At 54.7% G+C, this 14,112-nt stretch overlaps 2 protein-coding genes across 3 annotated transcripts in view; both read left to right on the top strand.

Moving 5' to 3' along the window:
* Positions 1-8,055, top strand: part of CORO1C (coronin 1C) — a 41,179-nt gene extending 33,124 nt beyond the window's left edge. For both annotated transcript variants that reach the window (XM_065693126.1, XM_065693128.1), the window contains exons 4-11: positions 1,233-1,362; positions 3,199-3,380; positions 3,978-4,097; positions 4,720-4,824; positions 5,768-5,913; positions 6,499-6,556; positions 6,647-6,892; positions 7,527-8,055. In XM_065693126.1, coding sequence (XP_065549198.1) covers positions 1,233-1,362; positions 3,199-3,380; positions 3,978-4,097; positions 4,720-4,824; positions 5,768-5,913; positions 6,499-6,556; positions 6,647-6,892; positions 7,527-7,646 — 1,107 coding nt within the window. In that variant the 3' untranslated portion in view covers positions 7,647-8,055. The remainder of the gene's footprint in view (positions 1-1,232; positions 1,363-3,198; positions 3,381-3,977; positions 4,098-4,719; positions 4,825-5,767; positions 5,914-6,498; positions 6,557-6,646; positions 6,893-7,526) is intronic.
* Positions 8,056-11,361: 3,306 nt separating this feature from the next.
* SELPLG (selectin P ligand) lies at positions 11,362-14,016 on the top strand. The gene is made up of 2 exons (XM_065692964.1): positions 11,362-11,763; positions 12,500-14,016. The coding sequence occupies exon 2, from the start codon at positions 12,505-12,507 to the stop codon at positions 13,657-13,659; it is 1,155 nt and encodes a 384-aa protein (XP_065549036.1). The 5' UTR covers positions 11,362-11,763; positions 12,500-12,504; the 3' UTR covers positions 13,660-14,016.
* The last annotated feature ends 96 nt before the right edge of the window (positions 14,017-14,112 follow it).

Below are 14,112 nucleotides of genomic sequence, written 5' to 3'. Positions count from 1 at the left end.
GGCGTTCCTCCTGGGATGCTGAGGGTGCTGAGAGCTGCACTGGTGAGAAATGGAATCGTTTTAGGGTTATTTAGAGGGGAGCTGGTACGTGCTGGGAATTTTTGCATCCTGGTGGGTTTTATTGAAGCAGCAGCCGGTCCTGTGAGAAGGGAAGAACCGGGATTAGCACAGAAATCCATGTCACCCTCGTGCATGTCTGTCTGCCTCGCTTCCGAAAGCCACTCTGCTCGCATCTGCCGGCTCTGACAGCTTGGCTGGGGGCATCGTGGGCAGGGTCTGGCAGCCCTGTTCCCTATCTGCAGATAAAGCAAACAATAGAAGGCGAAGCAAATGTGCTCTGATGCTGCCACCTACCTATAGGTAGCTATAACTGCTCACTGGTGGGTTTTCTCTTCAGTTCTTTAATGCACTACATGCAGGTCAAATTCAGTTCAAAGATGATTGTCCAGTGCTGAATTGCAGGAATAGTTCTGGTCGGGCTGATCCTGCCCTGGGGCGAGGGGTGATGGGTTTTGTCTCTCCCATCCCTGGTGCTGGCCAGTTGCAGAAGCTGCCTTCCTCAGTGCATAAACCTGCTCTGACTCCACAGCTGGAATTCCAGTGGCCTGCAGTCCTTGGAGGTCTGTTCCTCCTCCTGATGGCACTTTCCTGGAGAGGTTTGCAACACAAGGGTTGTGTAACCAAGGAGGCAGGAGGTGAACAGGCACTTTGCTACAGTCAAAAGTAGTTTCTTCTATGCTAACTTGGGCTGCTTTAACCTTTGCCAGAACCAAAGTGCTCTTCCCCAGTTAAATGGCACCTGAAAGGAGGCTCTAGACAGAAGGAAACTAATAAATAAGAAGGCACCAGTGTAGATGCACTGTTGCCCCTGAGGGACAAGCATGATTTGATAAGACAGCAGCTTGTTCAGATGCAGTTTGAGCTGCTGCAAGGCAGATCAGTTTGAATCCCTGTAAGGTGGCATCTGAGATGGACGGATCTCTGGACACAGGAATAAGGGGTGTTTGCAGGGTAAGTAGCCAGTGGGTATGTGCTGGCATAAGATGGATGTTGCACACAGATGAGCTGAAGCTTCATTGGTGGTTGGGAACAATTCCCTCCCCACTTCTCCCTTCTTGTTAATATGGAGAAGTGACAGCTCGGACTCCTGGTGCGGGGCACAGGAAGCAAAGGAGTACAGCACTTTCCAGAGGGGTTGACCCTCGACTAACCAGTTTTCCTTTCCTTTCCAGGTGTGGCAGATTCCCGAGAACGGGCTCACCCTGTCCCTGACAGAGCCAGTGGTGGTGTTAGAAGGTCATTCCAAGCGAGTCGGCATTGTGGCTTGGCACCCAACGGCGCGCAACGTGCTGCTCAGCGCAGGTACAGTGTCTGATGGGATCCACAGGCATCTCATCTCATCCCTCATGGTTTTCTTGCACACTGGGTATTTTGGGGAAGAGCTTCTTGACTCTTTTTCCTTCTCTCCGAGTTGCTTAGGGATGGTGAATCACAAGACTCTTAACAGCAGTGCCTGGAACACTGGGACACGTGGCTCACAGCCCCCTCTTTATCTTGGCTTCAGTTATATTAGCTTCAGTTCACAGGGATAAGAACCAGGAAATTGTCTGGAGGCATGAATTACAGTATTAAAATTGTTCCAGACTTCACTTGATCTGCAAGTTTCATCCACTGATAAATGTTCACATCTACACCCTCCTCACCCCTGTTCTCACATGCTTCTATAAAAGGCCCAATTCTTCCTCCTTTTCCACTGATCCCTGCAAGGTATCCCAGAATTCCTTCCACAAGCTTTCATTTGCAGCATTTCCCAAATTGTCTCCTTGATGGGTATGGTCTGTGCAAGGACCACTGAAAACAGTCACATCGTTATGGAAATCAAATGGAGAAGTCATTAACCATTAGCATGATCCGAGGCTTTCATAGCGTGACCTTTAGGTTGGCACCCAATAAAGGAAGCCAGTCCTTTCAGCGGGGCTGTCTGATGAGCTGTGTGATTCCTGTTGATAGAAATGCTTTTTGAGGCACCAGTTTGGTTTTGATCTGCTTTCCCCAAAAGTGCTTGGAGTTGCAGACCTTGTAGGAGTTAATGCAATGAAATTCAGTGTGAGAACATATAAAAGGAGGTGATTTTTCTTAAGTAGCTTGCTCAGACTCACAGGCAGCAAGGTATGTGTGTCCAGGTTTGCTCCCAAGGAACAGAGAAGGGAGGCTGTCTGGTCTTTGCAGTCTCCAGGGTTCTCATGGTGACAACAGACAGGTTCTGGATGTCTTTCATGCCCCTTGGGAGTTCAGGAGGATTGTTACCTTTTGCCCTATTAGATGTTTTCACCCCTCTGGAGCGTTAGGAGGAATTGCTCAGTCCACACATTGAGCTTTCCTTCCCTTACGTGGTCCTCCAGACCTGCTCTTTATTTTGCTGTCATCTCAGTCTTAGGCTTTATTCTTCACCTTCTTGAAGAAAACTACTCTCCTGATGGTTGCAGTCCTTGTGAAGCTGCTGACCTCAGCTTTGCTGCCTGACATTGGTTTTCCTCTTTGTTCTGCTCTTTCTCCTGCTGTCACTTGGCTGTTTTACATCTGTGCCGCTTTGACTCTTTCTACCACAAATCTCTCTGTCCTGAGAAAGCAGCGACTGGCTGCCAGCCAGTATCCTCACCTACAGAGTTGTAAGAACATTGCCTCTTTGCTCTGGGCATCTCTTGCTCTGTCGTCCTGCAGTTGAGCCAAGACCTAAGAGCTCTTGCACACAGCTCCTGCAGTAGCAGTGGCCAGGGCAGGCTTTCACAGACCTGCCTCAGCTCCACCAGCATCTCCTGCTGTCCCCTTCAGCTTCTCTGCCAGGGACCTCTCCTGCCTGCCCCATGCATGCAGGCAGCACATTGGTTGAGGTGGTGGCCGTCTGTGGGAGCAGTGCCCAAACACTCCTGCTTAAACTGCCTTTGTCTGAGAAGGTGATTGACACTTTCAGGGGAGGAGTTTTCTGCCTGCTCTGGCTTCTTGGTCCCTGCTCTGAGCCTGTGTTTGAGTGAGGATGTGCGCTGCCTGGAGCTCAATGCACATGAAAGTGGATGGAGTGTGTTTAAGAGAGTATCCGAGGCTTGGAGCTGCAGCAGGTTTATTCCTTGTTCCCTGCTGCTGGCTTTTTTTATCTGTCTACACCAGTATTGTGACTTAAGCTGTTGCTTTCTATTTTAGGTTGTGATAATGCAATCATCATCTGGAATGTGGGAACAGGTGAAGCCCTCATAAACTTGGATGACATGCATGTGGATATGATATACAATGTGAGCTGGAATCGCAACGGCAGCCTCATCTGTACAGCTTCCAAAGACAAAAAAGTTCGAGTTATTGACCCCAGGAAACAAGAAATTGTTGCTGTAAGTTTGCATGGGAATTGGTAAGGTGCAGCTGGGTTTCACTCCAGCAGAGAGTTAGCAGGAGCATATACAGAAAGAACCTGCTTGCCTGGTATCTATACACCATGTTTAGTCAAAGTGAGGACAAAACTACAGAAGGGCTAGCAATGGTCAAAGGATTTGTCTGGGTTTACTGGGATTAGTGTTTGAACAAGGATTTTAGGGCTCAGTTTTAAAACCTGCAGGACTGTAATTCCACTTCTAATCCTTTTGTATAATTACAGTTCCGAAGTTACATACGCAAAGCAGTGATTTAGCAGCCTGCATATGTGTTGTAGCTTGCAAAGAAGTCTGCCTTCCACCTTGCAGGAGTCTGATAGGCAAAGCTGAAACAAGCCAGGAATGACCACTTCTTGTGTAGCTTAGTAATTGATTTCTTCTCCCCAGCATCAGGCAAAGATAGTTGGATGTTGCTCTGTGTAGCCAGCATCCTGTGCAGAGGAGCAGTGTGTCCTGCCAGTGAATCCATGCAGCTAGGAGAGAAGCCACCACTGGATGGGCTTTTCTGTTCATTGCTGTAAATGAACATAATGTTGATAACCTGTCAATCTCTTCCAGGAGAAGGAGAAAACCCATGAGGGAGCCCGGCCCATGCGAGCCATTTTCCTTGCTGATGGAAACATCTTCACAACTGGCTTCAGCCGCATGAGCGAACGGCAGCTTGCCCTTTGGAATCCAGTAGGTTCCTGTCCCGTTACCCTTTGCTGTTGTAATGTCTGTTGAGTTACTAGCCCAGGCCTGCAGTCACTCACTAAATTCATAGTTCATATATTTGAGCATACTCCCTCTTCCATCCATTGCCTGCTTCTTCTTCCTGTGCCAGAAGGTATTAGGCTGGATGTGCACTGAGTAAAGGAAATGAGTTCTCATGTACCAGTTGCTGTCTCACTGAGAGCAGCAGCGCTGAAGCTGCGTGTTTGAGGTGCCTGAGGAGGTGTGAGAGCAGAGTGGCTGTGTGAAGGCTGCTTCATTCTGTGTGTTCCATGTGCAGAGCAAGGCAGCAGCAATCCTGTCTGGCACAAGGCACTCACTAACATGAGTATGTCACATCTTGTCCTTCACTTTGTGAATTTCCTTGGGGCCTGTTTTTATTGCATTTTGTGATTAAAACGTCCTTTGGGATTTTGTGAACTTTTACAGCTGGTGTAACACACAGATCCTTCAGTGTGGAGAAGACACCGCTGCGTGTTCACAAGCTACAAAGAACTGTTACCATTCTGTGATGCTATGATTCTCTGATCCTGTGTTAACATCAGCTTTTCTGTTCTTCATTGACATCTGTGGCATTTTTTGTTTGCAGAAAAACATGGAGGAGCCAATAGCCCTTCATGAGATGGACACCAGCAACGGGGTCCTGCTGCCATTCTACGATCCAGATACCAACATCATCTACTTGTGTGGCAAGGTAAAAAGAAGCTTTTGGCATTGCTTGGTGTCTTTAGAGGGAAACTCCTGTTAATGATTGATGCCTGTGAGATGTTCCCCAAGCTAGAACCAAAACATGAGTACTGCAGCAATGGTCAGGGCTGCAGATGTATCAGGCTGCTCTGAAATCAGTCTGATCCTCACTGTGCAGAACCATCAGAGAGCCTGTGAAGGGCTGGTCTGTAGCTGGATGTTTCTTTGAGATGGATTTACTTAGGTAAAGCTGCTCTTAATGCAACAAGTCAGATACTGTCAGCAAAACACCTCTTGTTGGTGTAGACCCACCTTTATGCCCATGGATGGCAGAACACAGCAGTGCACATTCTGACAGGAATTGCTCTGAGTAGCCTGAGAAGAGACATATTTTGGTCTTGTTCAGCCTGGAGAATAAAAGGCTCAGGGTTCAGGGGAGACCTTACAGTGGTCTTCCACTACATAAAAGGGGCTGACAGGAAAGCTGGAGAGGGGCTTTGGACAAGGGCCTGTAGGGACAGGCCAAGGGGAATGGCTTTAACCTGCCCAAGGGGAGACTGAGCTGAGCTCTTAGGCAGAAGCTCTTCCCTGTGAGGGTGCTGAGGCGCTGGCACAGGGTGCCCAGAGAAGCTGTGGCTGCCCCATCCCTGGCAGTGCTCAAGGCCAGGTTGGACACAGGGGCTTGGAGCAAGCTGCTCCAGTGGAAGGGGTCCATGCCTGTTGCAGAATCCCATAGCCTGGGATTCTGTGATATTCTCCTGGTAAGCAATGGAAGTTTTAGCCTGGATAAATAGAGCTGTAAACTGTACATTGGTCTGTGTTAGTGCTCCTGGAAGGAAAGGCTGTTGGATGACAGTGATGGCTGCCTGGCCTGGCAGGGAGTGGGCTGTGGGCCTGGGGAGCACTGGCCCCTCTGGCCTCTGCAGTGATCCCTCTTGTGTTTCTTGCAGGGTGACAGCAGCATTCGCTACTTTGAGATCACGGATGAATCCCCCTATGTTCACTACCTCAACACCTTCAGCAGCAAAGAGCCGCAGAGGGGCATGGGGTTCATGCCAAAGAGGGGCCTTGATGTGAACAAGTGTGAGATTGCCAGGTAAGGAGAGAGCCTGTCGGGATGAGGGGTGGTATCTTAGCAAGCCACTCCATTACAAGTTCAGCCATTCAGAAACGGGAATTCCTGCTTCTGCATCCAGATAGTGCAAGCCAGGGAACATACTGGATGTTGCTTCTGGAGCCTTTTGGTGCTCCTTTGATTATTAATGCAAGTAGGAAGCCCTGAGAAGGGAGCAGAGTCTGTGCTTGTCTGAAACAGGTGAATATTGCAGCAGCAGTCCCTGGTGGCCATGCTGAGGATGTTGGAGTTTGTGGCACTGGCCCAAAGCAGGGCGGCAAGCAGTGAGCAGAAGGCTGACTAGTGCATACCTGTGAATCACTGGTGCTGACATCCCTCCTGGCCAGAGTGTGACTCTCTGAAGTCACTGGTACCAGTCATAGGTGGTTTTCTCCAGCCCTTGCAGGACCCTGCAGGTCCTAGCGCTGTGACTCCTTAGGGTTGCTCATTTCTGATCTCCTCTGTCTCCCTTTACACTGTTGCATGTGAGTGACACAACCGAGGCCACCTTTGCACAGCATTTGCTGTCCTCACATCTAAGTCACACCTTCTCTTCTGATTTGAAAGGTTCTTCAAGCTTCACGAGAGGAAATGTGAGCCCATCATCATGACGGTTCCTCGAAAGGTGAGCACTGCCTCCCGCTTATGTGTTTGAAGCCAGCTCATGCCTTCCAGCCCCAAAGCACTTGACCAATTCATCTCTTCTGGCTTGCAGTCGGACCTCTTCCAGGATGACCTGTACCCTGATACAGCCGGTCCAGAGGCAGCTCTGGAAGCAGAGGAGTGGTTTGAGGGGAAGAATGCCGATCCCCTCCTCATCTCCTTGAAGCATGGGTACATTCCAGGCAAGAACAGGGATCTGAAGGTGGTCAAGAAGAACATACTGGACAACAAGCCTGCCGCAAACAAGAAAAGTGATCTCATAAATGCTCCAAAGAAAGCAGCTGATGCCTCAAACACTGTGAGTAAAGTCCACGAGCTTCTCAGGACATGAGACATGAATACCGGGGTGCTGTATCCTCACAACCAGTTTTAACAAAGCTCAGGCGTTAAATACCCTGGGATTTGGGTGCCAGAGGGTAACCTGGAGTTGAGGTGATGCTTGAGTTGTGGTGCTCGAGGCAGGGTGTAGCTGTGGAAGATGACTGGGGACTGTGGCACAAGGGGAGGCGTAGCTTCTTGTTCCAGCCACCCACCTGCCTGGGAGAGCTTCTGTGCACCTCTTCTTGTGTGTAAGACCCAGCACAGGCAGTGGGACCAGTGAACCTCAGACCGGGCAGGCCCAGAAGGAGTTGTACGAGTCTGTAGGTGGGCGCTGTGGGTAACACGGGTATAGTAATACACAGAGATGTGGAAGTGACCTCCGTCAGTCAAGCAGGTCTGGAAAGGTTGTTAAAGAGCAGATCTGGGCCCAGTATGTCCTCAAAGGTTGCTCTGCTGGCACTGGAAATGCTGGGCCATGCCCTGAGCATCTGAGCTGTGGCAGTGCGAGGACCCAGTTCGGAGAAGCCCCTTTCTTTGGGACTCCCCTCTGCACGAGCCCATTCCAGCCGCTCTCCTCACAAGCACACCTCTTGTCTTGTCTTGTCTTCCAGCAAAACGAAGCCAAATTGGATGAGATTTTGAAAGAGCTGAAATCCATCAAAGACACCATCACCAACCAGGACGAGCGCATTTCCAAGCTGGAGCAGCAGATGGCAAAGATCGCGGACTGAGCGGGGCGCCAGCCCAGGCACATTCCACTTCCCAGTTGAGCAAGCAGCAGCCTGCAGCATTCCAGTACGAGCTTTCCTGTTCTCCTCAGTTCACGTCAACGAGAGCGATGATTTCAAGCCAAGCTTTTTAGTGAAAGATCTTTTCTTTGTTTCCTGATGTTTTAATGAATTTTGTGACTGTGTCAACCAAGGCCACAAGAATAAGTGCTACTTTGACGGGGTTTTATTTTTCTCCCTCCCAGATGTTCTTGACGACAAATCCATCCTGACTCTCGATGTTGTGCCCAGAGATCTTTTTTCTAGATGTAGGGACCAATGCCACATTGTTCTTAACCATTTTCTAAAGTTGCCAAAAAAAGAAAAAAAAAGAGGAAAAAAAAAAAAAAAAAGTTGCTTTTTATTTTTCTGATTTGCCACTTTTGCAGTATTTGTGTCTCCAAGTCCCAGGGACAGCACGGCCTCTGTGTGTGTGTGCGTGTGTGTGTGCGTGTGTGTGTGCGCGCTGGGCGTTTCGACTGTGCAGAGAACAAAACTGAAGCTATTTTGTATAAACCTTAGGTTCTGAGCAATCGGAGGCGTTTCCTTTGCAGTGTGGCCAAGGCTGCTGCGGAGACCCCACAGGACCTGCCTCCCTGCCGTGTCCCCATCACCACTGCCTGACTGCTGACCTCAAAAGTCAGTCTGAATGAGGTGTTTCCCTCCCAGAACACCTCTTCTTTTACTCAACTTATAAACTAGCATCACGTTGCCCTTTTAAAACATCCCCATGTTCGGCATTCCTCCAGCCATGTGCAGAAGGGGCAGGGTTTTACTTTGAGGCAGAAGTTCCTTTCCTGCAGGAGATGTTTCTGCCTTTATCCATGGAGCAGAGCTTGAGGTGAGCCATGGGGGCCTCCAGGTTCTCCGTGGTGCCTGTTCCAGCCACGTGTTGCTGTAAATACTTGTTCCTGCACCACCAATGCTCATTGGCTTTAAGAAGCTTTTGAATGCAATTCCCTGGCCCTTCACTCAGTGCTGATGTTAGGAACTGAGGCTCTGCTTCCGAAGCAGCATTAGCAGCAGCCAAGTGACTTTATCACAACGGGTCTCCAGAAACAAGATGCAGCTGTTATATTGTTTATGAATCTTATTCTTCCTCTCCATCGTTCCTGCCTCAGCACCCCACTGTGCTGGGGATCCATCCCTGGCAGTGCTCAAGGCCAGGTTGGACACAGGGCCTTTAGAGCATCCTGCTCTAGTGGAAGGGGTCCCTGCCCGTGGCAGGGGGTTGGGACTGGAGGAGCTTTAAGGGCCCTTCCAACCCATCTGTGATTCTATGAAACCATTTGCTCCCAGATCAGATGAGCATCCTCCGGCTCCAGGTGCTTCACTCCCAGGTCAGTGGAGCAGCAGGGACTGGGGAGGGTGGTTTTGATCCCAGTTGCAGAGCTGCTTTCTCACATGGTCCTTTGGGATCCTTGGGGGAGACACCCCATGAGCACACCGGGCTCGTGAGCTCCTCATGGGGATCTCTTGGAGGCCTCAAGCTCTGCCTAAGACAGCTGCCTGGGTCGGGGACAGGTCCCTGTAGTGTGAGCGGGATCCATGCGCTCCGGAAGCCACACTGGGCTGGATGGGTGCTGCCATCCCCGCGGTGCTGGGGCAGTGTTGGCAACCCAAAGTGGACAAAGACTGGGGGGTCCCCGAGAGCTGTTGGCTGAGGAACCTCAGTGCTTGTCCTGGCCAGGGGCTGATCCCTGAAGCAGCCCCCTGCATCCCTGACCTGCATGCACGGAGTGTGCTTGGAACCACCACAGCAGAGCAGGAGGAACATGTCCCTTCCTGCAGGCCGAAGTGATGGCTTTGATTCTCGTTTTCCATTAGGATAGCTAGAAATCTTCACGTTCCCTGTTCTCCCCAATGTCTGCATGTTCAGAGCTTGCAGTTTGAGGCTTCTGTGTTCTGGAGGGATGTCTTGTGTGTGTGTGTGTGAGGTGAAACCACACCATGGGGATGGCCAAGTGACGTCGCTGCAGGGGGATGTGAGGAGGTGAGGATGTGTTCTGCTTGCATGGAAGCTTCATCCACGTGCGTTTTGTGTTGTGAGTGGTGAGCACAGGAGAGGAGGATCCATGACCACTGATGCTGGATTCCCAATCCAGATGCTCCGGGTTACTTGACTGTTTGGTGCTGGTTTTGTATTGCAGTAAATGGCTGAGATTAAGGTGTATTTTTCAGTTTGATTTCAGTTCTTCCTTTGGAAGCCAAACCCAACCGCGATGCTCCCCCGATGCTGAGCTCTGTGTCCGTGTGTACCTGCACTCCAGGCCTGCGCGCCTGGGGATGCTTTGGGGTTTTGAATTGGAAGGAGATGAGTGCTTGGAGCCGCTGGATGGAAGTGCCCCAGGAGGCCGGTGTGAGGGAGATGGTCCGAGGAGGGCAGAGGATTTAGTTGCTAAGCTTGTGTTTTATTTCATGGACCTGATGCCTACCCAGGCTCAACCGGAGTCAGTGCCTGAAGCTTTTTGTAGCCGTGATATCCCAGAAGAGAACCAGCCAAGTCCTGAAAGATGCGCTCTTATAGAGCGGCCATAGTTATCTGTCCAAATCTTTGCTTCCATTTTCAAAAGATAAAGGTCATTGATTATAAACTGCCTCTGCTTTGCTGTTTCTTTGCCTCCCTGCGTCCTGCACCCACCGCACTGTAGGTTTAACCATGCCCATGATGGTGCTACCCTTAACGGCAGCGGTGGAAACCCGGCTGCGTGGGGTTGTGGCTGAGCAGGGACCATCCCCTGGGGCCCCACTGCTCATCCGCTGTGTCCCGGGGGATCCAGGGCCCATCCCTGTGGTCACACCCGGAGCTGCTGCTGCTTTCCCTATGAGTGAACCCGAGAGGTTGGCTGGGTATGGACTTGATGCCATGGATGTTGAGGGGGTCTTGGCCAAGACGGGGGTGATGTGATCTCTGGAAGGACCAGCACGGGCTGGGGCGGGCCTTCTGCTCTTCCCCAGCTGAAACCTGCTTCAAGGGCACAGGAAGTGCTGCAGCAGCAATGAGAGCCCCAGCTGGGGATGGAATCACTCAGTCCCCATCCAGGTTGGAGCCTTACCCTGGGGCTGCAGTGTTTCTTTCACCCAGTGTTCCACAGCTGCCCAGGGATGGAGCAGGGATGCTGTAGATGAGATGCTCCCTGGCCACCCATGCACACCCTGCACCCATCCCAGGGCTGCTCACCCCTCTGCCCTGTCCCAGACCTGATCCCTATTTTCCAGGTGTGTTCCACCCCCTTGGCCGGGGGCTTTCCTGCAGGGATGGGGTGAGCCGAGCCCATGGTCCTGCCGGGGGAGGCGGGGGCCATGCGTTGTTTATGGCCCCGCAGCAGCGGATGTGCTCTTGCAGCATCCTTCCTGCAGGCGCAGCCCCGGTGCCTGCGGTCAGGGCGGCTGTTCCAGGCGGTGCAGCACAACGTGCCCCTGACACAGCCGCAACCACCCCCCGAGAGCTCCTCAGCATCACCGGCGCTTGGAGGAAGGGCCCTGGCACAAAGGCGTTGAGCCAGGTCCTCAACCTCCTCCTCCTCTCAATGTGGAGGCTGTTTCCTAGCGTTGGGGTCCCTCTCTGTCACCTCTTGGTGCGCCACGACCTGTCCCCCACCATGGCCATGCCCACACCATGCCCGGGGTGGCCGCCAGCCCTTGCCACCAGGTTTACATCACTTCTGCTTTCGGCACCCAGCTCAACCAAAGCCACCGTTGGGGCTGAGCCACCCGTGGAGCTCCCACTGGGCACCGGGACACGCGGCAGGGGTGAAACACCCCTTTTGGGGTGCAGCCCCATCCCCACCGCCCTGCCCAGCCCTTGGGGGCTGAGAGGGCCCCTTGGCCCCTGCACATGGCCTGGGCCTTGTGGCCCCGCTCCCCAGTGACGTCCTCCCCACGCAGGGCTCTGAAACCACAGCAGCTCTTCCGTGCTGCCTCCCCTTCCCTTCCCTCCCCTTCCCCTCCCTGCACAGGCAGAGGTGCCCGCGGTGCCCCTCGGCTCTCGGCATCGCCCAGCCTGGGGCCGGACCCGCTCCGGTGCTGGTGATACCCACTGGAGCCGCAGCTCCAGGTCCCACCGCGGCCCCCGGCAGAGGTGAGCGCCAATGGGGAGGTGCTGGGTTGGGGCTGCTGCGGGTGCGGAGGAGCTCAGGGTGCCCCTTGGGGTATGTGTGGGTCCCAGGGGTGCCGTGCTCCGTGCAGTGCTGGTCAGTGGGGTTTGCGGGGCGGGGAGGGTGTTTTGGGATGCGGGAGCCTAACAGGGATGCTCGGTGCCAGGGGAACGTTGATCCGTGTTTGGATGCGGATGGTGCAGGACCGCAGGGATGTTGCTGTCAGGGGGGGTGTTGGTGACTGATGATATAAGGGGGGGTTTGGGGTTGGGGTGGGTTTGCTGCTCCTCCGTCCGTGGTGGAGGTCCATGGTGGCCTCATCCTCAGAACCCAGCACCAGCCCAGCCGGTGGAAGGGGCAATGGAGCCCCCCCAGAACCTGTGTTACCCCCCCGTGGTTTCATTTCTCCACGGGCGTCATCCTGCAACTGCCCCATCCCGCAGCAGGCGCCTCCATCGCGGCTCGTTTCCCATTTCCAGACACTCAACTTCCTTCTCAAGGCTTAGCGAGCACGGGGCCGGGGCTGAGCCCTGCAGGAGGAGCAGGAAGAGGCTGGGGTTCATCCGGCCCCCCCAGACCCCCGGTCCCCTCTCCAGGAGGGGAGGAGGATGCTTTGCTCAAGGGCAATCCCTCCTTGAGGCCATTTCCAGCCTGAGCCCTGCTCAGCATCCTCCCGCCGGAGCAGGACCCGGTTTCACCTCCCCATCTCTTTCCCCACAGGTCCCATGGAGCCGGGCTCGGCCGTGCTGGTGCTGCTGGTGCTGAGCACCCTGCGGGCACGCGGGGCCGCACCTCAGCACCAGGGTGTGCAATGGGTCTGGGGGGTGCAGGATGAGGCCCCACTGCTCGCCCGTGGGAAGAGGGACGATGTCGGGAAGCAGCTCAGTGCCCCCACACCGGGGCATGGCCGCGGTGCCACCGCGATGCCCAGCACCAACGAGACCGATTCCCTTGAGCCCAACCCACTTATGGGCTCTGCACCAGCACCAGCAGCACCCAGCACCAGCGCCAGCCTGCACCGGGCACTGGTGATGCCAACCACAGCCGATCCCTTGGATGAGACCAATTCCCCTGAGCCTGGCCCATTGCTGAGCTCCGCACCACCACCAGCAGCACCCAGCACCAACACCAGCCTGCACCAGGCACCAGCAGCGCCAACCGCAGCCGATCCCCTGGATGAGACCGATACCCCCAAACCCGACCCATTGCTGAGCTCTGCACCACCAGCAGCACCCAGCACCAGCGTCAGCCTGCACCGGGCACTGGTGGTGCCAACCACAGCCGATCCCTTGGATGAGACCGAGTCCTCTGAGCCCGACTCGCTGCTGCCGGCAGAGCCGGGCACACAGGCGGCACCCGAGAAGGGCATCACCACCATCCCCGTCCGCCTCGTGTCCCCCAGCGAGGAGGGGACGGTGCCCACCGGCACAAACGGCAGCTCCTCCACGGGGCCACGCTCAGCGACACCCCCAGCCCCCGGTGCCGCCACCACCACCGGGTACAAGGGAGCCGGAGCCCGGCCTGTGCCGACCCGTTGGGACTCGCAGCCGCGGGGGACGGCGGAGCCGGTGCCCTGGGACCCCAGCGGGGTGATGGGCAAGTGCCTGCTGAGCATCCTGCTGCTGGCGCTGGTGGCCGCCACCTTCATGGTGTGCACGGCGGTGCTCGGGGCGCTGCTGTGGCGCCGGGCGCGCACGGCGCGGCGCCGGCTCAGCCACACCGAGATGCTCTGCATCCCCTCGCTGATGCCCGACGGCGACGGAGCCACCAACGGCCCCCGGCCAGCCCTGGTCCGGCCCCCGAGGATGCTGCTCGATGGGGGGCCCGAGGCCGATGGGGACAACCTGACTCTGAGCAGCTTCCTGCCCGAGCACGCCTGAGCCGCGGGACCGGGTCCTGCATCCCAGAGCATCCCGAGCTGCGGGACCGGGTCCTGCATCCCAGAGCATCCTGAGCCGCGGGACCGGTTCCTGCATCCCAGAGCATCCTGAGCTGAGGGACCGGTTCCTGCATCCCAGAGCATCCTGAGCCGCGGGACCGGGTCCTGCATCCCAGAGCATCCTCAGCTGCGTCTGCACTGTGGTACCCATCCTGGTGCTGCCACACGCGTGGAGCCATGGACAGGGGATCCCCATCCCCTTGTGTTTGTGTTTGAACATGGACCAGCGTGGCGGGGAGCTGCTGTCCTCAGGGTGAGCCCAGCCTTTGGGGCCGACCCCATTAAAGCGTTACCTGGACTCGATGGTCTATTCCTGGTGGGAACAGCCCCCATCCTGCCCGCATCCCTGCTGGAATCCCACTTCTCCATCCTCCTCCCCCGGCAGCAGCCCCAG

Source organism: Lathamus discolor, chromosome 12, assembly GCF_037157495.1.
Source record: "Lathamus discolor isolate bLatDis1 chromosome 12, bLatDis1.hap1, whole genome shotgun sequence".
Lineage (NCBI taxonomy): Eukaryota > Metazoa > Chordata > Aves > Psittaciformes > Psittacidae > Lathamus > Lathamus discolor.
This window is presented reverse-complemented; position numbering and strand designations above follow the sequence as displayed.